This window comes from Rhinoraja longicauda, chromosome 42 (assembly GCF_053455715.1).
Source record: "Rhinoraja longicauda isolate Sanriku21f chromosome 42, sRhiLon1.1, whole genome shotgun sequence".
In the NCBI taxonomy this organism is placed as follows: Eukaryota; Metazoa; Chordata; class Chondrichthyes; order Rajiformes; family Arhynchobatidae; genus Rhinoraja; species Rhinoraja longicauda.
Genome location: NC_135994.1, coordinates 6,965,548 through 6,992,001, shown reverse-complemented (window position 1 = coordinate 6,992,001; position 26,454 = coordinate 6,965,548). Strand labels below are relative to the sequence as shown.

General features: G+C 51.1%; 1 protein-coding gene across 1 annotated transcript in view; it reads right to left on the bottom strand.

The window, feature by feature from the left end:
- Positions 1–5,633, bottom strand: part of stac3 (SH3 and cysteine rich domain 3) — a 31,104-nt gene extending 25,471 nt beyond the window's left edge. Inside the window, exon 1 of the mRNA XM_078431367.1 lies at positions 5,568–5,633. Coding sequence (XP_078287493.1) covers positions 5,568–5,633 — 66 coding nt within the window. The remainder of the gene's footprint in view (positions 1–5,567) is intronic.
- Between the last annotated feature and the right edge of the window lie 20,821 nt (positions 5,634–26,454).

Here is a 26,454-nt window from a genome sequence, read left to right as displayed (position 1 = left end):
TCACCTCTCTCTCTCCCCACACACACACTCACCTCTCTCTCTCCCCACACACACACTCACCTCTCTCCCCCCCACACACACTCACCTCTCTCCCCCCACACACTCTCACCTCTCTCTGTCCCCACACACTCCCCTCTCTCTTTCTCCCCACACACACACTCACCTCTCTCCCCCCACACACACACTCACCTCTCTCCCCCCCCACACACACTCACCTCTCTCCCACACACACTCACCTCTCTCCCCCACACACTCACCTCTCTCCCCCCCCACACACACTCACCTCTCTCCCCCCACACACTCTCACCTCTCTCCCCCCACACACTCACCTCTCTCTCTCTCTCCCCACACACACTCACCTCTCTCTCTCCCCACACACACACTCACCTCTCTCTCTCCCCACACACACACTCACCTCTCTCCCCCCCCACACACACTCACCTCTCTCCCCCCACACACTCTCACCTCTCTCCCCCCACACACTCTCACCTCTCTCTCTCCCCACACACTCCCCTCTCTCTTTCTCCCCACACACACACTCACCTCTCTCTCTCTCCCCCACACACACACTCACCTCTCTCTCCCCCCACACACACACCACTCTCTCTCCCCCCACACACACACCTCTCTCTTTCTCCACACACACTCACCTCTCTCTCTCTCCCCACACACACACACACACACCTCTCTCTTTCTCCACACACTCACCTCTCTCTCCCCACACACACTCACCTCTCTTTCTCCCCACACACTCACCTTTTTCTCCCCACACACTCACTCTCACACCACTTTCTCCCCACACGTATAAGATTATTAAGGGGTTGTACACGTTAGAGGCAGGAAACATGTTCCCAATGTTGGGGGTGTCCAGAACAAGGGGCCACAGTTTAAGAATAAGGGGTAGGCCATTTAGAACGGAGATGAGGAAGAACTTTTTCAGTCAGAGAGTTGTGAATCTGTGGAATTCTCTGCCTCAGAGGGCAGTGGAGGCCAATTCTCTGAATGCATTCAAGAGAGAGCTGGATAGAGCTCTTAAGGATAGCGGAGTCAGGGGGTATGGGGAGAAGGCAGGAACGGGGTACTGATTGAGAATGATCAGCCATGATCACATTGAATGGCGGTGCTGGCTCGAAGGGCCGAATGGCCTCCTGCACCTATTGTCTATTGTCACACTCACCTCTCTCTCCCCACACACACCTCTCTCTTTCTCCCCACACACACACACCTCTCTCTTTCTCCCCACACACTCACCTCTCTCTCTCCCCACACACACCTCTCTCTCTATCCCCACACACTCACTCTCACACCACTTTCTCCCCACACACTCGCCTCTCTCTCCCCCCACACACTCACACCACTTTCTCCCCACACACACACACTCGCCTCTCTTTCTCCCCACACACACACACTCACCCTCTCTCCCCACACACTCACTCACCCCTCTCTCTCCCCACACACACACTCACCTCTCTTTCTCCCCACACACACACACTCACCCTCTCTCCCCACACACTCACTCACCCCTCTCTCTCCCCACACACACTCGCCTCTCTCTCCCCACACACACACTCGCCTCTCTCTCCCCACACACACACACTCACCCTCTCTCCCCACACACACACTCACCCCTCTCTCTCCCCACACACACACCCCTCTCTCTCCCCACACACACACTCGCCTCTCTTTCTCCCCACACACACACACTCACCCTCTCTCCCCACACACTCACTCACCCCTCTCTCTCCCCACACACACTCGCCTCTCTCTCCCCACACTCTCACACCACTCTCTCCCCACACACACTCACCTCTCTCCCCACACACACACACACCACTCTCTCTCCCCACACACTCACCCCTCTCTCTCTCTCCCCACACACACCACTCTCTCTCCCCACACACACTCATCCCTCTCTCTCTCCCCACACACTCACTCACCCCTCTCTCTCTCCCCACACACACACCCCTCTCTCCCCACACACACACTCACCTTTCTCTCTCCCCACACCCACTCACCTCTCTCTCCCCACACACACACACCTCTCTCCCCATACACACACACTCACCCCTCTCTCTCCCCACACACACACTCACCCCTCTCTCTCTCCCCACACACACTCACCCCTCTCTCTCCCCAAACACACTCACTTCTCTCTCTCCCCACACACACTCACTTCTCTCTCCCCACACACACTTACCTCTCTCCCCACACACTCGCCTCTCTCCCCTACACTCACCTCTCTACCCACACACACTCGCCTCTCTCTCCCACGCGCACTTATCTCTCCCCACACTCACACCTCTCTCCCCACACTCACACCTCTCTCCCCACTCACAATCACCTCTCTCCCCACACACCTCTCTCCCCACACACCTCTCTCTCCCCACACACCTCTCTCTCCCCACACACCTCTCTCTCCCCACTCACCTCTCTCTCCCACACACACTCACCTCTCTCTCCCACACACACTCACCTCTCTCTCCCACACACACTCACCTCTCTCCCCACACTCGCACACCTCTCTCCCCACATACACTCACACCTCTCGCTCCCACACACTCACCTCTCTCTCCCCACACACTCACCTCTCCCTCCCCACACACATCTCTCTCTCCCACACACTCACCTCTCTCTCCCCACACTCACACCTCTCTCCCCACACTCACACCCTCTCTCCTCACACTCACCTCTCTCCCCACACACACCTCTCCCCACACACTCACCTCTCTCTCCACACACTCATCTCTCTCCCCACACACTCATCTCTCTCCCCACACTCACCTCTCTCTCCCCACACTTAAACCTCTCTCTCCCCGCACTCACCTCTCTCTCCCCACACACTCACACCTCTCTCTCCCACTCACCTCTCGCTCCCCACACTCACTTATCTCCCCACACCTTTGCGTCTCTGGCAGTGTCTGACCTGACATTCTTCTCCCTCCTTGAACATGATGTTTCTGAGCTCCAGCAGAGTGGGAACCTGCCCAAGATGCTCCTGCACACAGCACGCGCTGCCCAGTCTATTGTTCATCGAGTGAAAACAGATCGCCCTGTACCCGGTCATGTGGCAATTTGCCCAGGCGTGTCCCACTCAGAAAACACAGGGCGAATCTGATCCACCTGCCTCCTGCCCAGTCACATTCACACTGATGGAATGAAGGACAGTGGCGTAAGGTGTCATCAGCAGCGAGCTCACCCACTCACTGATCACCCGCTCACAATCACCCGCTCACCACTCACCTGCTCACCGCTCACCTGCTCCCCGATCACCATTCACCCACTTACAATCACCCGCTCACCACTCACCCGCTCCCCGATCACCATTCACCCGCTTATAATCACCCGCTCACCACTCACCCGCTCATAACCCCCTGCTCACCAATCACCTGCTCACCACTCACTTGCTCACGAATGCTGGTTTTGATGCAACCTCATGACAGCCATGGTCCACACATGGACCACAGAGCAGAATGCAGATGTGACTGAGTGTGGGATCAAGGACCCCAGGTAACTCTGAAGTCAACTTCGGTGGGAGTTACCTCACAGAGAAAGGTGGTTGTCGTTCTTGGAGGTCCATCATCCCGCCCCAGAACCTCACTGCAGGAGTTCCTCAGGGCAGTGTCCTGGGCCCAGCCATCTTCAGCTGTTCCATCAGTGACCTTCCTTCAATCATCAGATCAGGAGTGGGGATGGCCACTAGTGGTTGTATAATGCTTAGTTCCATTCACAACTCCTCAGACTCCTCCTGGACTGTATTCAGGCACGGGGTACTCGTGCCTGTGTGGACCACGATCCAGGCAACATTCAGGGATGGGTTGATAAGTGATAAATAACATTCATGCCACTGAGGTGCCAGACAGTATGATCCTCTCCAACAAGGCAGAGTCTAACCACCCACATTTGACGATCACTAGTGTTACCATCACCAAGTCTGCCATTATCAACATCGTGGGAATCACCAGTGACCAGAAATGCAACTGGCTAGGCACTTAAACACTGCGGCTACAAGTCTATGTCAGAGGTGTGTGACTCACCTCCTGACACCCTAAGCCTTTTGCACCATCTACCAGCCACAGGTCAGGAGTTTAGTTTAGAGATACAGCATGGAAACAGGCCCTTCGGCCCACCGAGTCCGCGACGAACAGCAATCCCCGCACACTAACATTATCCTACACACACTAGGGATAATTTACAATTACTATATATCAAGCAAATTAGCCTACAAACCTGTACGTCTTTGCAGTGTGGGAGGAAACTGGAGGTCACGGTTAAAAACCCGTGCAGGTCACGGGGAGAACGTACAAACTCCGTAAAGACAGCCCCCACAGTCAGGATCGAACCTAGGTCTCTGACGCTGTTAAGGCAGTAGCTCCACCGCTACACCACCGTGATGGAAAACTCTTCACTTGCCAACAATTCCCAAGAAACTCGACACAGAACAAAGCAGCCCACTTCATTGCTTCCCCATCAGCCAACTAAAGATCCATTCCCTCCACTGCAAACTGCAAGGCAGTTACTCCAACGATAACTCCTAAACCCACAACCTGTACCACCAAAGAAGATAGATAGTAATAAAGAGTCAGGTTGATAATGTAAGTGAAAACCAGGCTGATTAGAGGTGGTCGCAGCATCAGAGAAATCCTGGTTCGATCCTGACCTTGGGTGCAGTCTGCCTGTGGCGTTTGCACGTTCTCCCAGTGACCGCATGGGTTTCCTCCAGGTGCTCCGGTTTCCTCCCACATCCCAAAGATGCACAGGTTTGTAGGTTAAGTGGCTCTCTGTAAACTGCCCCTGGTGTGTAGAGAATGGATGAGAAAGTGGGATAACATAGAACTAGTGTCAACAGGTGATCGCTGGTTGCCGTGGACCTGATGGGCTGAAGGGCCTGTTTCCATGCTGTATCTCTGGAGTAAACTAAAATCTGATTGTAACCTCGCACTGCATTCCCATCTACTTCCAATAACCTTTCACCTCTTTACTTGTTGAGAATCTGTCTCCCTTTGGCAGGGGACATTATACTGGCTCATAAACAAACACAGGATCCCTTTGCATTTACTGGTTGTGTACACCATCCACGCTCTGACAAAGCTGCGATACGGCCCAACCTTAGCCTCGCCACTGGTGTGAAGTTTACAATCTTCCACATGAGCTGGCCAAGAAACCTCTGACTAAAATAAGCAACACGGCATCATTCTACAGGTGATTCGTGGATCTGCTGCCCGAGAGTGGGTTGTAAATGCCCAATCTCATCTTAAATCAGAGGTTGACAACCAACTGTGAGTCAACATTGATGTCATTGGTCTGGTTAGGGGACCACATTCCAGGCCATTTTGCAAGGGAAAGACAAGTCTGAAAATAATCACATCATTGTATCTTTCACTGGATCACATCATTGGAGGAAGGAAGGAGAAATTTAGTCTCATCTTCCAAACGGACCCATTCCACCCAGGTACACTCTGATCACTCAACTCCTCAGCACTGCATCTCCGTGAACAGGAGCCAGTCTCTCTCTCTGCTCCCACAAGCAGCGTGGTATCAGCTCAACAAGACAAAACGACCAACTTTACCGGAGATCCAGATTGTTCATCGTGCTGCGGGGAGTTGGAATCATTCAACGCCTCTTTCTCTGTCATTCTGGATGGAAAGAGAAGGAATAAAATTGCTTCATGAAATCGAAGAGAAAATTGGTCGGAAAAAAACGAATGAATCCCGTCCTCCTGTTTGTGAACAACTCTCTTCCAAAAGCAATGCCAACTTTGACGTAGCACCGTGTGACATCAGCCATAGAAATGATCAGTGGGATAACGTTTCAGAACCACTCGAGTTTCCCAGGAACATGCATCCCAGAATGACGATGTCTGGTGATCTACAACGTGGCTCTATGCCAACTGGAATTAGGTTTCGTATTGTATGAACATGGGACAGATTCTGGAAGATCATCGACTAGTGAAAGACCTAGTTTTGTCTTCATGAAGCTTGATGTCCTCCCAGCAGAACGAGATGCAGACTGCAAGAGTACGCGCTGAGGGACGCACTGAAGCTCAGTGCAGCCAAGGCCAAGGCTCTGTGGGGGAGGACCACAGTCACCTCTGGTCACTGTAGGACTGGGCCCAGTGTAACAGCCTCGCCAACACTTCACAGGTGCATTGTTTGAGGGAGAACCATGAGTGGTGTTGACCTGTTGTAAGAGGATGTACTGAATTGATGGTTTTGTTTAGTTCAGTTTAGAGATACGGGGCGGACACAGGCCCTTCGGCCCACTGAGTCTGCGCTGACCAGCAATTCCCGTACACTAGCACTATCCTACACACTAGGCACAACTGAAACCCAATTAACCTACAAACCTTGGAGTCTTTGGAGTGTGAGAGGAAACCGGGGATCTCGGACAAAACCCATGCGGTCACAGGGAGAACGTACAAACTCCGTACAGACAGCACCCTTATTCAGGATCAATCCCGGGTCTCTGGTGCTGTGAGGCAGCAGCTCTTCCGCCGCGCCACCGTGCCGCTCAGGATAAGTTGATGGGAATGTTGGGAGAGCATTCGTTATTGGGAAATAAGTGGGGGAATGGGATATACATAAACATGATGGATATAAGGAAATATAACACGAGGAGTGTTGGACAAACCTAATGTCATTAAAAGATCTAACATGCGCAAGGTAAAGCACCTTCTGTCTTGTCTATTGTTGGTAAAATTGGCTCCAGAGCAAGTTGATTACAGAGCTGGGAAGGTGAGCATGCAAGGATGATAACATCTGTGGAACACAAGCCAATGGCCTGCAGCAAAATCATCTGTTGTTATTGGCAAGGGGCCTGGCTCGGGTGATTTAGCAAGTATCAAGTTATAAGGTGAGCCACACATTCACTAAACAGGAGCAGGCAAGAAAGATATGGAAGATAACACAAGAAAATACAGATGCCGGAATCTTGAGAAAAGTGCTGGAGGATCTCAGTGTGTCAGGCAGCATCTGTGGGGCGACATTTCAGATGATCAGTATCAGTCTGAGGAAGGGTCCCGACCCGAAACATCTGTCTATTCTTTCCACAGATGCTGCCTGCCCCACTGAGTTCCTCCAGCACTTTGTGTTTTACTCTAGAAGAGAACAAATTGGGGCCATCGGTTAGGTGGAGCCCAGCGGGATCTCCAGAAAGTGTTCTGTGGCAATTTCACATCAAATGAGATCTTTACAATGTAATCCTGGTGTACATTTCAGCAAGACATGTGTTGCCCTGGGCACAACTGACGATGTATACTGGAGTTAGCAGTTTCAGAGAGGTGAACCTCTGATAATGGCGGGTTCTGGCTCTCTTTGCCGTCGCCCCGGCCCAAGGTTGAGCTCAAGTAAAGGAGGTCCCGTCATCTTGGCCTTGGCTCCAGGGCTAGAGTCCTGGGAGGGAGGGATGGAGGGAGAGATGGTTTGAGGCAGGGGAGGGGGAGAGGAAGGGAAGGACTGGAGCATTAACAGCAGCAGGAGGATATTCAGCCCTATTTCGTCTGATCAGCCATTCAGTGAATTCAGGGCTGATCAGCAACTCCACACCATGCAGCTGTCCACCTCTGAATCTTACGATACTTTTGTACAGGAACCCCAAATCTGAAGCTTTAAAACTTGGCCAATCTCTGTCTGGGGCTTTGCCTCAGTTGCTCTCTGGTCAAGGGCTGGCTCGAGTGGAGCACCCACAGTGGGCCACACTGAAACGCACCGACATTCAATTCCTCATGTGTGGGGAAGAACTGCAGATGCTGGTTTAAATCGAAGGTAGACACAAAATGCTGGAGTAACTCAGCACGACAGGCAGCATCTTTGGAGAGAAGGAATGGGCGACGTTTCGGGTCGAGTCCCTTCTTCAGACTGGTCAATTCCTCATTGCCCTGCTCTCCACTGACAGTCGCCCTTGAAACCTGCTGTACAACTCTGCCTTTCCATCTGTTGATGGGGCCATGGGTTCATACAGCACCGAAACAGGCTTTTCGGCCCACTGAGTCCGTGCTGACCATCAACCACCCATTTACACTGATCCCATTTTATTCTCCCCACATTCCCTTCTACTCGCCCCAGATTCTACCCTTCACCCACACATTCGAGGGCAATCCACAGCGACCAGTTAACCCACCAATCTTCACGTCTACGGGATGCAGGAGGAAAGCGGAAACCCACGCGATCACAGGGAGAACGTACAAACTACACACACAGACAGCACCCGAGGTCAGGATCGAACCCGGGTCCCTGATGCTGTGAGGCCGCAGCACTGCGCCGCCCTACATGGTTCCGGCAGAAGCTGAGACGAAGGAACCTGCGGATGCTGGAATTTTGAGCAAAGCGCAAACGGAACTCAACGGGCCTGGCAGCATCTGGGGAGGGAAAAGGACCTCCAGTCTGAGGTGAATGCATGACTTAACAGCAATCCCATTCCTTGTCATCGTTCCACAAACCACGGGACTCCATCCCGCGAACACAAGTCCCAGAATTTAATGCAAATTGATTTTCAGAACGTTATTGTGCACCTTGTATCATCACACGTTGCTCTCCCATTTTAAACCAAAGGCCCACCACACTCTTCAGACTGCCTGTGCCCAGCATAAAGGAGAGATTTCAGTCTTACTACGACGTAGCATAATTGGCACGCAACAAAAGCTTTTCAATGTACCTCGGTAAATGTGACAATAAACTAAACTGAAACTTAGAGGGCCCGTATCACAAGAACCATTTTTCTCAGAGGTCTGGCCACTGCTTCCCCTGCCATGTCTCTCTCAGTATACTTCCCTCAATTGGACATTGGACTGCCTGTGTATGAGGTTCTGCGGGGTGGGGTGGGGTGGTAGCCGATGGTGGGGGCGGGGAGTTCCAGCAACTGTTTCACTCCAGAACTATCTGGGCCCAGAGAGAGACGCGGGAGCTCGCTATTAATAGAAAAGAAACTGCACTGGAATCCAACACCGTTCTCAAATATGGCACCTTGCTGCTTCTGCCTCGTCTCATCTCCTCACTGGACTGGGCTACAGTGGGTGACAGGACCTCAAATCTATCCAGCTTCCCACCTCCCTTAGTCTTCTTGCTTCCTCCAGCATTCTACAAGGCCCACCTGCCAGTTTCAACCTTGTTAATGTCCATAATACCATAAGACATAGAATGGACTGCACGGTGGCGCAGCGGTAGACTCACAGGGCCAGAGACCCGGGTTCGATCCTGACCACGGGTGCTGTCTGTACGGAGTTTGTATGTTCTCCCGTGACCTGCGTGGGTTTTCTCCGGTTTCCTCCCACACTCCAGAAACATGCAGTTTTGTAGATTAATTGGCTTGGTTGTGCACCCCCTAGTGTGTGTGGTGTGCGGGGATCGCTGGTCGGCGTGGACTCGGTGGCCCAACGGGCCTGTTTCCGCGCTGTATATCTAAACTAAACAGAATTAGGCCATTCGGCCCTTCGAGTCAACTCTACCATTCAATCATGGCTGATCTATTTCTCCCTCTCAGTCCCATTCTCCTGCCTTCCCCCTATCCTTTGACAACCCGTATCAGACAACAGGCCTCAATTCTTCACCTGGGCTTCACTATAAATCAAACTCAAAGTCATAAAACGGTAGGTAGTCCCACGCATTTGAGCTTGGCGAACAGTCTGCTGTGGGTGAGACTGCATGCACATTGTTTACACGTGACTATCCTCCGCTCACTGCATCCTCCGCTCTCTGGGGAAATTGTTCTGCTTTTTCTGGGAGGACTTGCTGCAATCTCCCACCATTTCGCTTGCCCTTTCAATCGACTATTTACTGAGTAAATTGACGTCATGTTCTGTGGAGTATTTTGCTCCCCATGAGTACAGTGGTGAAACAACTGAACCACTGGACCAAAGAAATTGGGCCGACTCATAGAGCCGAGCTCAAATGCCACCGCGACTGTCGATTCAGTTGATAATGTGGAGTTGCGAACCTCCACTCCTGATCTGATGGTGGAACGAAGGTGACTGATGGCTGGGTCTGGGACACATTGCTGAAGGACTCCTGCAGTGATGTCCTGGGTCTGGTGTGATGGACATCCAACAACCACAAACATCTTCCTGTGTGTAAATAATGACTCCATCTAATTGGGGTGTCGCCCCTTTGATGCCCATTGACTTCACTTTTACCAGGGCAACCTTGATCCTACGCTCTGTCAAATGCTGCCCCAATGTCAGGGGCCAGTTACTCTCATCTCCGTGGCCCAACGCTTTGGTCCAAGCACAACTGTGCCGGTGCTGCCCAAACCAGGCTTCTATGAGCAGGTAATTGCTCAGACGCGCCACTTGGGAGCAAAGGACAGACTCCCAAGACTTTGCCAGTAATTGAGAGCAGACTGAGCGACAATGAGTTGGGTTTGGGTTGGATTTGTCCTCGTGAATGGGGCAGACATGGGCAATTGTCCACACTGTTGGGATGTTGCTGGCTTTTAATGCAGGGCTGGGGGTGGTGGGAGAGGAGGGGTGGGGGGAAAGATGATGTGTGGACAGGGATGGAGGGTGGGGGGGAGGGGTGGTGGGAGAAGATGGGGAGACAGGTTGGGGGAGGGATTGGGATGGGAGAGGAGTGGGACGAGAGGATGGAGAGGCATGTGGGAGATGGGGGGTGGAGAAGATGGGGAGGGTGGGAGAGACGATGAGAGGGAGAGGTGGGGAGGGGATGGTGTGAGGGGGAGGCAGGGTGAGTGTGGGGAAAGAGTGGGTGGGGAGGATGGATGGAGTCACTCTCTGGTCAATGAGGAAGGATATTCTTGCTATTGAGGGCGTGCAGCGTAGGTTCACGAGGTTAATTCCCGGAATGGCGTATGTTGAAAGACTGGAGGACTAGGCTTGTATACACTGGAATTTAGATGGGTGAGAGGGGATCTTATCGAAACGTATAAGATTATTAAGGGGTTGGACACGTTAGAGGCAGGAAACATGTTCCCAATGTTGGGGGAGTCCAGAATCAGGGGCCACAGTTTAAGAATAAGGGGTAGGCCATTTAGAACGGAGATGAGGAAAAACCTTTTCAGTCAGAGAGTTGTAAATCTGTGGAATTCTCTGCCTCAGAAGGCAGTGGAGGCCAATTCTCTGAATGCATTCAAGAGAGAGATAGATAGAGGCTTTAAGGATAGCGGAGTCAGGGGGTATGGGGAGAAGGCAGGAACGGGGTACTGATTGAGAATGATCAGCCATGATCACATTGAATGGCGGTGCTGGCTCGAAGGGTCGAATGGCCTCCTCCTGCACCTATTGTCTATTGTCTATATTATCTTTGGGAGGCAGTTCCTGTCTGGGTCGACGTCCAACCCTTCCGTGGCCGACCATAAATCCGAGAGGACACCAGAAAATCTCCGGGACCCCACCCGTTCCCACCCCACCCAACCCCACCCCACCCGTTCCCACCCTTTCCCACCCCACCCCATTCCACCCCTTCCCACCCTATCCCTTCCCACCCCACCCCATTCCACCCCACCCCTTCCCACCCCATCCCTTCCCTTCCCACCACACCCCTTCCCACCCCACACCACTCCTTCCCACCCCACTCCACCCCTTCCCACCCCACTCCACCCCTTCCCACCCCACTCCACCCCTTCCCACCCCACCCCATTCCACCCCACCCCATCCCTTCCCACCCCATCCCTTCCCACCCCACCCCATCCCTTCCCACCCCATCCCTTCCCACCCCACCCCATCCCTTCCCACCCCACCCCATCCCTTCCCACCCCACCCCATCCCATCCCACCCCATCCCTTGCCACCCCATCCCTTCCCACCCCTTCCCACCCCACCCCTTCCCACCCCACCCCATTCCACCCCACCCCATTCCACCCCACCCCATTCCACCCCACCCCTTCCCACCCCATCCCTTCCCACCCCATCCCTTCCCACCCCACTCCTTCCCACCCCATCCCTTCCCACCCCACCCCTTCCCACCCCATCCCTTCCCACCCCACCCCTTCCCACCCCACCCCACTCCACCCCTTCCCACCCCACCACAGTTACAGAGCAGCGCCCGTTCGCATTAGCGACCGCCGCCTTCTGTTCCATGAGACAACTTGGCACTTACTGAAGGCAGGCGATTGAATTTCCCCACAGGGGCGCCGATAGCCGGGCCCGGGGCAGCTAGCCTGGGCTCTGTCCCTGGGCTATTCCCAGCCCGGAGACGAGGAGACCATGCGGACTTCTCAACGCCTTAAATAGGACATCAGCTCTCACTCAACTTGCAAATCGCAGAGTTTAGCAAACCCACATTACAACTACTCCCCGAACAAAGTTTTAAACTCAGCGTAACTTTCATGTATTTCTTTCATCTGCTCCACATCACCGTCTTTTTCTCTCGTTTCCCTCTTCCCCCGACACAGTCTGAAGAAGGGTCTCGACCCGAAGCGACACCCATTCCTTCTCTCCAGAGATGCTGCCTGACCCGCTGAGTTACTCCAGCACTTGGTGTCTATCTACAAGTTTACCGCGGGCGCTTTAACGCGGTGAGAGAGAGTGGGGAATGGCCACTGAACCCACCTTGCTGCGGTTTGCTGGCTGTCCTGGGTGTAGAGTCGCCTGTCCGCGGCCGCCCAGCGGGCCGATGTGTCCCACCTCGCTTTCAGCTTCCACTGGGAGCCGCAGGGGCTCGCACCGAGACGAGAAGCTCACCCCGGGCTGACTGCGGGTAATTGGAGCCGCTCTCCGCCCGGAGCCAAGCATGAATGAATGGGCCCTTCCCTAAAGAATCGCCCTTGCGTAATCCGCAGGAGTCCGGCGCTGGGGTCGCGATCTGCCTCGGAAACCCGTGGGAAGCGGGTAGGGTGTGATCCAGGGTGCGGGGACAAGTTTCGAACAGTCACCCGCTCCCCACCGAGATCACAGTCCCTCACCCCACCCGCTGCACGGTAGCTCACACACATTGTACACACACACACACACACAGCGCACACACATAGCACATACCACAGGCACACAACACATACATACAAAGCACAACACATACAGAGCACACACACACAACACATACAGAGCACACACAACACACTCAATACACACACAGAGCACACACACACACACACAACAAAGCACGCACACATAGCACATACCACAGACACACAACACACACATACAGAGCACACGCACACACACAGAGCACTCGCAAATACACATCACACACAGCACATACTGACGCACACAAACACACACAATATACACACAGAGCACACACATACAGCACACACAGAGCATACGCACACACTGAGCACACGCACACACACCACATACACACAGAGCGCACGCACACATCACACACATGCCACACACACACAGAACACATGCACATACATCACACACACACAGAGCATACACATATACACAGAACACACAGACACACGCACACAAACATACAATACTGAACACACACGGACAACGCACAACACACACACGAAACATACAAAATACATGGCATACACACATACAAAACCACATACACATAACATACACACAAAAACACATACAAAACAGACACAAAACACGCATACACAGGAATACACAGATACACCTGCACATGGACAGTGTATGGTGGAGTACACTTGATGAGCCAAATGGGCTAATTCTGCTCCTTGAACTTATGAACCTGTAGATGTCCACAATGTAATGGCACAAAAAGAAATGACTGGACAAAATCAAATGGACAATGGATGCAGAACGGCAAAACTGGGAGCAAAATAATCTCCAGCAATATTGTCGAGCAGAGGGATTTTGGAGTACAGGTCGATAGTTCCTTGAAAGTGGCGTCACAGGTAGATAGGGAGGTCAAGAAGACCTTCGGCACATTGGCCTTCATCAGTCAGGGTACTGAGTATAGAAGTTGGGAATGTTGTGTTACAGATGTACAAGGCGTTGGTGAGGCTACATTTTGGAGTATTGTGTTCAGTTTTGGTCACCCTGCTACAGGTGGGATGTTGTTAAGCTGGAAAGAGTGCAGAGAAGATTTACGAGAATGTTGCCAGGTCTCGATGGCCTGAACCATAGGGAGAAGCTGGGTAGGCTAGGACTTTATTCCATGGAGTGCAGGAGGATGAAGGGGATCTTATAAAGGTGTATTCATCACGAGGGGAATAGATTGGGTGAATGCACCATCTGGGTGAGACTTTTACCCAGTTTAAGGAACCAAAAACCAGTGGACTTAGATTTAAACTGAGACGGGAGGGATTAAATAGGAATCTGAGGGGCAACTTTTTCACATAGATGGGTATATGGAATGAGCTGCCAGTGGAGGTAGTTGAAGCAGGTACTATAACAACATTTAAAAGACATTTGGACTGGTGTATGGGTAGGAAAGGTTTAGAGCGATATGAGCCAAACGCGGGCAAATGAGTCTAGTGTAGATGGGGCATGTTGGATGGCGGTGTGACTTCAAACTATGAAGGTAGGCAGGCAGATTGGCTAGGGTAAAGTGGGAAACTACATTGAAGGTTGAGACAGTGGGAAAGCAACGCCTGTTTATATTCTTTTTAGGCACAAAAATACAACAACAAAACTGGGTCAACAGGAGAGTTTAAAAAATAATATTAGATCCAAGGAAGAGGTTCTTAAAGTTGCCAGAGGTAGCAATAAGCTGAGGATTGGAGCTTTTTTGGTGCTCCAGTGTGTACAGTGAGGAGCACACTGACTGGTTGTATCACAGCCTGGTTCGACACCTCCAACATCCAGCCTTGAAGCACTGCCTCAACAAGGCAGCTAACATCATGAAAGACCCACACCACCCTGGTCACGCTCTCATCTCGCTGCTACCATCAGGGAAGTGGTGCAGGAACCTGAGAACGATGACCTCCAGGTTCAATCACAGCTTCTTCACAGCAATCTTCAGGCTGCTGAACCACTATGCACAACCCTAACCACAGCCTCAGCGACAAACCACCACGGACTTTGTACGAGGTAGCACTGCGTACATCGGTTTTCACTATTGTGGTCTAGTTTAGTTTAGTTTAGAGCCACAGCGCGGAAACAGGCCCTTCAGCCCACCGAGTCTGTGCCGACCAGCGATCCCCGCACACTAACACTATCCTAAACACACACGGGATAATTTACAATTTTACCAAGCCAATTAACCTACAAACCTGCACGTCTTTGGAGTGTGGGAGGAAACTGGAGATCTCAGAGAAAACCCACGCAGGTCACGGGGAGAACGAACAAACTCCGTACAGACAGTTCCCGTAGTTAGGATGGAACCCGGGTCTCTGGCGCTGTGAGGCAGCAACTCTACCGCTGCGCCACCGTGCTGCCCAGTTACTGATACTATATTGTATTACTGTTGCTGCATATTTATTTGTTGTGTTGTTGCGTTAATGTGCCTGTAGAGCTGCAGCAAGTAAGAATTTCATGGTTCTGTCCCTAGTGTATATGACGATTAAACACTCTTGACTCTGGACGACTCTCGGATGCAGTCTGCATTTAGAGACAGAACCTTTAAATGGGACTCTAACTTTTTTCCATCCTCCGCCCCCCTTTGCTCCCTGCCTTTGCTTTTGTGGCCTGTTTACTTTGCTCAGTACATTTCTCACTTCCACATTGGCTTTATTTCTCTCCTGGTGGTCTCCCCCCTCAGGTTGCCGCCCCTCTGCCCAGCATGAAGATGCCCACCCCATGGGGCAATCGGTGCTGTTCTTGCCCGTCCAACACGTACAGGTCACACCCGCTCCACAAACCCTCCCAAAGTCTCCAAAGTCCAAAGCTCCCTCACCGACCCTCCAGCCGCCCCTCGTCACTGATCCAAGATGGCGCCCAAGCCAGGCGACACTTTGCGTGCTAGTCACAGAAATGGATCTGCAATCACACATTACAATCTCCACTCTTTTATCTGTACACTGAGGACGGCTCAATTGTAATCAGGTATTGTCTTTCCGCTGACTGGTTAGCACGCAACAAAAGCTTTTCACTGTACCTCGGTACACGTGACAATAAACTAGACTCAAACTCAACTCAACCTGCCTTGTTCCCCTATTTCTCAGATAGTTCTCAGATTGGAGATGGCAACTGTAATCCCACTAGAAGACCATAAGATCATAACGATGTACGAGGAGAATGAAGGCATTCGGCCCATCGAGTCTTCTCCGCCCTTCGATCTCTCCCTCTCAACCCCAAATCTCCTGCCTTCTCCCCATAATCTTTGACACCCGCACTAATCAAGAATGAAAAGGTGGTTGCACATGAAGGTAAGTTGCAGGGGTCTGGGGAGAGGGGGAGGCGGGACAGGTGGCATTGCTGCTGTGTGAGCTGACATGCACTGGATGGGCCAAAGACCATCTGTGTTGTAGTTAATAAGTCAGCCTTGATGTAGTGATCTCTAAAGGTCAACATGCTCCTAACTCCAGGTCTTTACACCGATCAGCCAAAACATTATGACCTGATGAGCAAAACATTATGCCCACCTGCCTAATATGCTGTTGGTCCTCCGTGTGCAGCCCCATACGCAGCAGGGTGCGATGCACTGTGTATTGTGACACATTCCTCCCGTGACCACCATTAAAGTTTTCTGTGACTTGTGCCATAGTAGACCTTCTGTCGGTTCGGACCAGACGGGATAGCCTTCGTTGCCCTCACGCATCGATGAGCCTTGGGCGCCCAACACCCTGTCTGTCGCCGGTTTGTGGTTTGTCCCTCCTCAGATCACTGTCGGTCGGTACTCACCACTGCTGACCGGGAGCACCCCACAAGCCTTGCCGTTTCAGAGATGCTCTGACCCAGGCGTCTGGCCATAACAATTTGGCCCTTGTCAAAGTCGCTCAGGTCTTTACTCCTGCCCATTTCTCCTGCATCCAACACGTCAACTTCAAGAACTGACTGTTCACTTGCTGCCTAATATATCCCACCCCTTGACAGGTGCCATTGTAACAAGAGGATCAATGTTATTCACTTTGCCTGTCAGTGGTCATAATGTTTTGACTGATCGGTGTATATACACCGGGGCTCCATTCGACACAGGAGCTGTTCGACACAGGACACTGTTTACTTTGATTATTAGATTAACATTCATTAAGCACCATTTAATGAAGTGCCTCCTGGCCTCTAACCATTTTGCTCTTTCTGCTGCCACATTGACATTTGCAAAATGCATCTTATCAACTATTTTATTAACGTTAATATGTGCCATTTAGAAATCCGATGGAGTACTGCCTTAATCATCTGCACTCTCTTAAACGGCATTTGCTTTGTACAAATCAATTCCTGTTCTCAATTAGCCCATCTTTGCAGATGGGTTGTGATTTGATCTGATGCCCACTAGGCAGCATGGCGGCGCAGTGGTAGAGTTGCTGCCTTACAGCGCCAGAGACCCGGGTCCGCATCGACCAGCAATCCCCGTACACTAGCACTCTCGTACACACGAGGAACAATTTACAATTTTACCAAGCCAATTAACCTACAAACTTAGACGCCTTGAGAGTGTGTGTGTGTGTGTGTGTGTGGGGGGGGGGGGGGAGGACTGGAGCACCTGGAGAAAACCCACCCAGGTCACGGGGAGAATGTACAAACTCTGTACAAACAGCACCCGTAGTCAGGATGGAACCCGGGTCTCTGGCGCTGTGAGGCAGCAACTCTACCGCTGTGCCCAAATGTCATCTGCCCAAATGTCTTTTAAAAGTCATAATTGCATCTGCTTTCATCGCTTCTTCTGGCAGCTCGTTCAAGATGCAGACGACCCTCTGAGTGAAAACGTTGTCCCTGATGTCCCTCTCCCCTCTCCCCTCAAACTGCCTTCCTTGCATGTTCCTCGTCCACTCAAAACTACCAATGACTCACCTGGCAAAGGTTTTTATGTCAATAGACAATAGACAATAGGTGCAGGAGGCCATTCGGCCCTTCGAGCCTGTACGCACCACCATTCAATGTGATCATGGCTGATCATTCTCAATCAGTACCCCGTTCCTGCCTTCTCCCCATACCCCCTGACTCCTAATCAAATGTACAGCACTTTGGTCAACGTGGGTTGTTTTTAAATGTGCTATACAAATAAAATTGACTTGACTTGACTTGACTATCCTTAAGAGCTCTATCCAGCTCTCTCTTGAATGCATTCAGAGAATTGGCCTCCACTGCCTTCTGAGGCAGAGAATTCCACAGATTCACAACTCTCTGACTGAAAAAGTTTTTCCTCATCTCAGTTCTAAATGGCCTACCCCTTATTCTTAAACTGTGGCCCCTGGTTCTGGACTCCCCCAACATTGGGAACATGTTTCCTGCCTCTAACGTGTCCAACCCCTTAATAATCTTATACGTTTCGATAAGATCTCCTCTCATCCTTCTAAATTCCAGTGTACACAAGCCTAGTCGCTCCAGTCTTTCAACATATGATAGGCCCGCCATTCTGGGAATTAACCTAGTAAACCTACGCTGCACGCCCTCAATAGCAAGAATATCCTTATCCTATCAATAGTTCAATGATACTTTATTGTCATAGAGTGATACAGCGTGGAAACAGGCCCTTCGGCCCAACCTGCCCACACCGGCCAACGTGTCCCATCTACACTAGTCCCACCTGCCCCCATATCCCTCCAAACTTGTCCTATTCATGTACCTGTCTAATTCTTAAACATATCGATAATCCTCAACTACCTCCTCTGGCAGCTTGTTCCATATACCCACCACCCTTTGTGTGGAAAAAGTTACCCCACAGGTTCCGATTAAATCTTTTCCCCTTCACCTTAAACCTATGTCCTCTGGTCCTCAATTCCCATACTCTGGGTGAGACACTCCGTGCATCTACCTGATCTATTCCTCTCATGATTTTATACACCTCTATAAGATTCCTTCGCATTGTGAGACCAGCCGCATATTGAAAAATTTCAGGTTCACATCCTTTTTTCCCCCAAAATGTGCACTTTGACTTATTGTGGGTTAAATACATAGGTGGCAGCACTGTGGCTGAGTTATGGTCACCAGAAACATGTGTAGGCATTGCCACCTAGTGGTGGCAGAGTTGGCCGCCCTGCCACTGCTGTGACGGCTCCCATTACAGACATGCCCTCTTTGCCCTTTCTAAAAAGTGGACCAGCAAACATTTGGAGAAAGTTAGCCAAAAACAAAAAAAAGCCAAACTTGTTCAGGCCTTGATAAAGGTTGTCTGTCTAGAAACTCCGAAGATAGACACAATGTGCTGGAGTAACTCAGCGGGTCAGGCAGCATCTGTGGAGAACATGGATAGGTGACGTTTCACAGAGTGCTGAAGTAACTCAGCGGGTCAGGCAGCATCTGTGGAGAACATGGATAGGTGACGTTTCACAGAGTGCTGAAGTAACTCAGCGGGTCAGGCAGCATCTGTGGAGAACATGGATAGGTGACGTTTCACAGAGTGCTGGAGTAACTCAGCGGGTCAGGCAGCATCTCTGGAGAACATGGATAGGTGACATTTCACAGAGTGCTGGAGTAACTCAGCGGGTCAGGCAGCATTTGTGGAGAACATGGATAGGTGACGTTTCACAGAGTGCTGGAGTAACTCAGCGGGACAGGCAGCATCTCTGGCGAGAAGGAATGGGTCAGGATCGAGGGAAACTAGAGATATGGAGGGGTAAAGTGTGAAAAGGAAAGATCAAAGCAGACGGTGTTCATGGAAATGTAGAGAGGTTCATTGTTGGCTGAGGGGAAGGTTACAATGAGGTATTACAATTAATCAGAGAACTGGGAAGGGGAGGAACGAAGAGAGAGAGGGAAAGCAAGGGTTACTTGTTGAGAAGTCAATGTTCATACCGCTGGGTTGTAAGCTGTCCAAGCAAAATATGAGGTGCTGTTCCTCCAATTTGCGTGGGTCACCAGAAACCCCAGTGTGTTTCACACAATCAAATTACGAAGAGGAGAAAAAACGTGAAGTTGTGGGCCTGCGATGCCCGTGGACTGTGGTTCTGTTGGATTAAAGGGGAATGACTCAGGCAGATCTGAGCCCGGGGTGCCAGCACCTGGACCCCTCCTCCCCCACCGTTCTCAGCTCCCTCTTTGCTCTATCTTTTTTTAAGGATATTTTCAAGGCGCAGATAGACAGATCCTTGATTAGTACGGGTGTCAGGGGTTATGGGGAGAAGGCAGGAGAATGGGGTTGAGAGGGAAAGATAGATCAGCCATGATTGAATGGCGGAGTAGACTTTCGTTTAGTTTAGTGTAGAGATACAGCACAGAAACAGGCCTTTCGGCCCACCGAGTCCGTGACGACCAGCGATCCATGCACATTAACATTATCCTACACACTAGGGACAATTTACAATTTTACCAAAGCCAATTAACCTACAAACCAGCACGTCTTTAGAGTGTGGGAGGAAACCGGAACACCCGGAGAAAACCCACGCAGGTCACGGGGAGAACGTACAAACTCCACACAGACAGCACCGAACACACAGTCAGGATGGAACCCAGTGTGTGGCGCTGTGAGGCAGCAACTCTACCGCTACGCCACCGTGCCGCCCATGATGGGGTGAATGGCCTCATTCTGCTCCTCTAACTTATAAACCTATTAACTTACAAACTATCCATTGTACAATCCGTTTGAACTGATTGGCATCGTTTCAACGTTGACGTTGGGAGAATCTGTCATCCAGCATTAAAGTGTGTGGGAGTGTTGTCCGCAGTTGCTGTTGACACCTCGAATGAAACCCGATGAACTGTGTGCGTGGAGATTTGCTGGACTGGAACCTACAATCCACCTACATGGGGTTAGCACCAGTGATAAAGACAAATTGCCTAGGAAGAAAACTGCAGATGCTGGTTAAAATCGAAGGTAGACACAAAATGCTGGAGTAACTCAGCGGGACAGGCAGCATCTCTGGAGAGAAGGAATGGGTGACGTTCTGGGTCGAGACCCTTCTTCAGACTGATGTCCCTGCTTCCCCTCTCTATCCCCTCCCCCTTCCCAGTTCTCCCCCAGTCTCCTACTGCATCCGATCTCTGTCCCGCCCCCTCCCCTGACATGTCTGAAGAAGGGTCTCGACCCGAAACGTCACCCATTCCTTCTCTCCAGAGATGCTGCCTGTCCCGCTGAGTTACTCCGGCATTTTATAGACAATAGACTATAGGTGCAGGAGTAGGCCATTCGGCCCTTTGAGCCAGCACCACCATTCAATGTGATCATGGCTGATCATTCCCAATCAGTACCCCGTTCCTGCCTTCTCCCCATACCCCTTGACTCCGCTATCCTTAAGAGCTCTATCTAGTTCTCTCTTGAAAGCATTCAGAGAATTAGCCTCCACCGCCTTCTGAGGCAGAGAATTCCACAGATTTACAACTCTCTGACTGAAAAAGTTGTTCCTCATCTCCGTTCTAAATGGTCTACCCCTTATTCTTAAACTGTGGCCCCTGGTTCTGGACTGCCCCAACATTGGGAACATGTTTCCTGCCTCTAACGTGTCCAACCCCTTAATAATCTTATATGTTTCAATAAGATCCCCTCTCATCCTTCTAAATTCCAGTGTATACAAGCCTAGTCGTTCCAGTCTTTCAACATATGACAGTCCCGCCATTCCAGGAATTAACCTAGTGAACCTACGTTGCACGCCCTCAATAGCAAGAATATCCTTCCTCAAATTTGGAGACCAAAACTGCACACAGTACTCCAGGTGCGGTCTCACTAGGGCCCTGTACAACTGCAGAAGGACCTCTTTGCTCCTATACTCAACTCCTCTTGTTTTGAAGGCCAACATTCCATTGGCTTTCTTCACTGCCTGCTGTACCTGCACTAGGACACCCAGATCTCATTGTATGTCCCCTTTTCCTAACTTGACACCATTTAGATAATAATAATAATAATAATAATAATAATGCATTACATTTGTATAGCGCTTTTCTAAAGACTCAAAGACGCTTTACATGGTTTACTAAAACATAGAGAAAAAAAATAGATAAGTAAACGAACAGAAAAGGAAAATAAGGTGAGGTGACGGTCAGTGGTTGAAGGCAGTGCTGAACAGGTGAGACTTCAGTGATGTTTTGAATGTGGTGAGTGAGGAGGAGTCTCTGATGGTCTGAGGTAGTGAGTTCCAGAGGGTGGGAGCAGCGATGGAGAAAGCCCTGTCCCCCCAGGATCTGAGTTTGGTCCAGATGGGGGGGGACAGGAGGTTAGCAGCAGCAGAGCGGAGGGTGGAGGTGGGAGTGTGCCTGTGGAGGAGGTCAGTCAGGTAGGATGGGGCCAGGTTATGGAGGGCTTTGTAGGTCATGAGGAGGATTTTGTACTGGATTCTCTGGGGGATGGGGAGCCAGTGGAGCTTGTAAAGGACAGGGGTGATATGGTCACGGATCGGGGATTGGGTGAGTAGACGGGCAGCGGAGTTCTGGATGTGTTGGAGTTTGTTGATGATTTTTGAGGGTGAACCATAGAGGAGGCTGTTGCAGTAGTCCAGACGGGAGGTGATGAAGGCGTGGATGATGGTTTCTGCAGCTGTGGAGGAGAGGGATGGACGGAGACGGGCGATGTTTTTGAGGTGGAAGAAGGCTGTCTTGGTGATGTGTTTAGTGTGTTTGTCGAAGGAGAGGGTTTGATCAAGGATGATTCCAAGATTCCAGATGCGAGGGGAGGTGGATACTGGGAGACCATCAATATTGAGGATGAAGTTGTGGGTGGATTTGGTGAGCGTTTTTGGTCCAAAATAATCTGCTAATAATCTGCTTTCCTATTCTTACCACCAAAGTGGATAACCTCACACTTATCCACATTAAACTGCATCTGCCATGCATCGGCCCACTCACACAACCTGTCCAAGTCACCCTGCAACCTCATAGCATCTTCCTCACAGTTCACACTGCCACCCAGCTTTGTGTCATTTTGTGTCTACCTAAGACAAATTGCCTCCCATTTTGCAATTCAGAGAATAGGTAAAGAAATCTTCCAGACACAAACACGAAAGGCCTTGGAAAGATATCAACAACCTCTCATTCATTTCACCCTATCTTTAGTATATCTGCTCTGTTTGGATGGCATACAAAAACAAAGCTATGCGCAGGACCTGGTTATACGTGACAATAATAAACCTGCCTATAACCCGGAGCCCCTACCCACCGGTCTGTTCAGCCAAGTTTTGTCCCTCCTGCCCCCACACCCACCTCCCATCCTTCCCACCCGCGTCCTGTCCCTGTAGCCTCCGTTCCCGGCTCCCGCTGACAATAACACCGGCTAACATGCCAAAACCAGCGGTTGGAGAACTGAACTGGCAGCTCAGGTGAGAGTGGCCGAACTTGTGCAGTAAAGCTCTCTTCCATCTGCGGGAGGGGCCTGCAGAGGCTGGTTGTCACCGAGCGCCTCAAGTTACATGGGAGGTTGTGGGTGTGGAGCGGGAGGGTCATTAAACAAAAATAATAAAGCAGGCACTGGGCCTGTACTCGCTGGAGTTTAGAAGGACGAGGGGGGACCTCATTGAAACGTACAGAATAGTGAAAGGCCTGGATAGAGTGGATGTGGAGAGGATGTTTCCACTAGTGGGAGAGTCTAGGACCAGAGGGCACAGCCTCAGAATTAAAGGACTATGTGAGGATGCTGTTCATTGACTTTAGTTCAGCATTCAACACAATAGTCCCCAGCAGACTGGTTGAGAAGCTGCTGGAACTGGGGCTTAGCACCCCTCTGTGTGCCTGGGTCCTGGACTTTCTCACTGCCAGGCCCCAAGTGGTCAGGATGGGGGAACACACATCTAGCTCCCTCACCCTGAACATAGGATCCCCCCAGGGCTGCGTCCTTAGCCCCCTACTGTACTCCCTGTACACACATGACTGTAGGGCCAGGTTCAGCTCAAACTCCATCATCAAGTTTGCTGATGACACTGTGGTGGTGGGCCGGATCTCCAACAACGATGAGAAGGCCTACCGGGAGGAGGTGGCTGATCTGGCACTCTGGTGTCAGGACAATAGCCTCCTCTTGAATGTCACTAAAACAAAGGAGCTGATTGTGGACTTCAGAAGGGCTAAACATCCAAGGACGTACACGCCACTGGAGATAAATGGGTCTATTGTGGATAGGGTGAGCAGTTTCAAATACTTGGGAGTCCGCATCGCAGAGGATCTGACGTGGGCAACGCACATTGCCGCACTGGTGGGTAAGGCTAAGCAGCGCCTTTACCACCTTAGACAACTGAGGAAATTCAGAGTGTCGCTGAGGATCCTTCATTGCTTCTACTCTGGGGCTGTAGAGAGCATCCTGTCCGGCAACATTACAGTCTGGTTTGGGAACAGCTCTGCCCAGGACAGGATGGCCCTGCAGAGAGTAGTGCGTTCGGCAGAACGCACCATGGGAACTACACTCGTCCCCCTGCAGGACCTATACATCAGGAGGTGCAGATCCAGAGCAAGCAAGATCATGAGGGACCCCTGCCACCCCAGTAACGGACTGTTCCAGATGCTACGGTCAGGCAAACGCCTCCGCTGTCACGCTGTGAAAACGGAGAGGATGAGACGGAGCTTCTTCCCACAGGCCATCAGGACTGTCAACTTTGATAACCCCAGAGACTAAATTTTTGTCGACACTTTTTGTGCTATGTTTAGTAACTTATTAACTTTATTTATATGCTGTAACTGTAATTATTTTTGTGCACAACCCGCAGGCATTGCCACTTTCATTTCACTGCACATCGAGTATGTGTATGTGACAAATAAATTTGACTTGACTTGACTTGACTTTAGAAAGGAGATGAGGAGGAATCTCTTCAGCCAGAGGGTGGTGAATCTGTGGAACACATTGCCATGGAAAGCTGTGGAGGCCGAGTCAGTGGATATTTTTACGGCAGAGATAGATTCTTGATCAGTGCGGGTGTCAGGGGTTATGGGGAGAAGGCAGGGGAATGGGGTTAGGAGGGAGACTTGATGGGCCGAATGGCCTAATTCTGCTCCTGTCACGTGTGAATTTATGACCTTATGATCCCTCAGCGGCCGGGACCGGCGACTGAGGCCGGTCGCCACTCTTCACACGAGGACAGCACACGGCTGGCCCTGGGTGACTAAGATGCCTCTTGCAGCGCCCACTTGGTTCAATATCACAACTCTTTGCAAGCTTGCCAGCCATCGAAAAGTTCAGCGAGTCTCAGAGAAATCGGCAGCCGATTGTTGCGAGACCCTGAAGGATTGGCATCCGGCTCACTAGTGCCACCGGGGTGGGGGCGGCGGGGGGAGAGGGGCAGAGTATCGGCAGGGAGGGGGGCAGAGTACAAGAGGGGCGGCCGGAGCCGGGCTTTGCTGTTGCCCAGCGCTGGCTCTGCGGATGGAGCCGGCGTTGGGGCAGGGATAGCGGGGTTGCGAGGGCGCAGGGCTCCGGAGTGCTTGTGTTTTTCTGCCTCCCTGTAAACTCCCAGGGCCCGAGTGAGACCGCACCTGGGGTACTGAGTGCAGTTTTGGTCTCCAAATTTGAGGAAGGATATTCTTGCTATTGAGGGCGTGCAGCGTAGGTTCACTAGGTTAATTCCCGGAATGGCGGGACTGTCGTATGTTAAAAGAGTGGAACGGCTAAGCTTGTATACACTGGAATTTAGAAGGATTAGAGGGGATTTTATCGAAACATATAAGATTATAACCATATAACCATATAACAACTACAGCACGGAAACAGGCCCGTTCGGCCCTACCAGTCCACGCCGACCACTCTCCCTGACCTAGTCTCATCTACCTGCACTCAGACCATAACCCTCTAATCCCCTCTTATCCATATACCTATCCAATTTACTCTTAAATAATAAAATCGAGCCTGCCTCCACCACTTCCACCGGAAGCCCATTCCATACAGCCACCACCCTCTGAGTAAAGAAGTTACCCCTCATGTTACCCCTAAACTTTTGTCCCTCAATTCTGAAGCTATGTCCCCTTGTTGGAATCTTCCCCACTCTCAAAGGGAAAAGCCTACCCACGTCAACTCTGTCCGTCCCTCTCAAAATTTTAAAAACCTCTATCAAGTCCCCCCTCAACCTTCTACGCTCCAAAGAATAAAGACCCAACCTGTTCAACCTCTCTCTGTAGCTTAAGTGCTGAAACCCAGGCAACATTCTAGTAAATCTCCTCTGTACCCTCTCCATTTTGTCGACATCCTTCCTATAATTTGGAGACAGGAAGTTAGAGGGAGATCTGGGAAGGAGGAGGCAGAGGAACTATCTAAAGTTGGAGAAGTCAATGTTCATACCGCTGGGCTGCAAGCTGCCCAAGCGAAATATGAGGTGCTGTTCCTCCAATTTCCGGTGGGCCTCACTATGGCACTGGAGGAAACCCATGACAGAAAGGTCAGACTGGGAATGGGAGGGGGAGTTAAAGTGCTCGGCCACCGGGAGATCAGTTTTGTTAATGCGGACCAAGCGCAGGTGTTCAGCGAAGCGATCGCCGAGCCTGCGCTTGGTTTCGCCGATGTAAATAAGTTGGCATCTAGAGCAGCGAATGCAATAGATGAGGTTGGAGGAGGTGCAGGTGAACCTTTGTCTCACCTGGAAAGACTGTTTGGGTCCTTGGATGGAGTTGAGGGGGGAGGTAAAGGGACAGGTGTTGCATCTCGT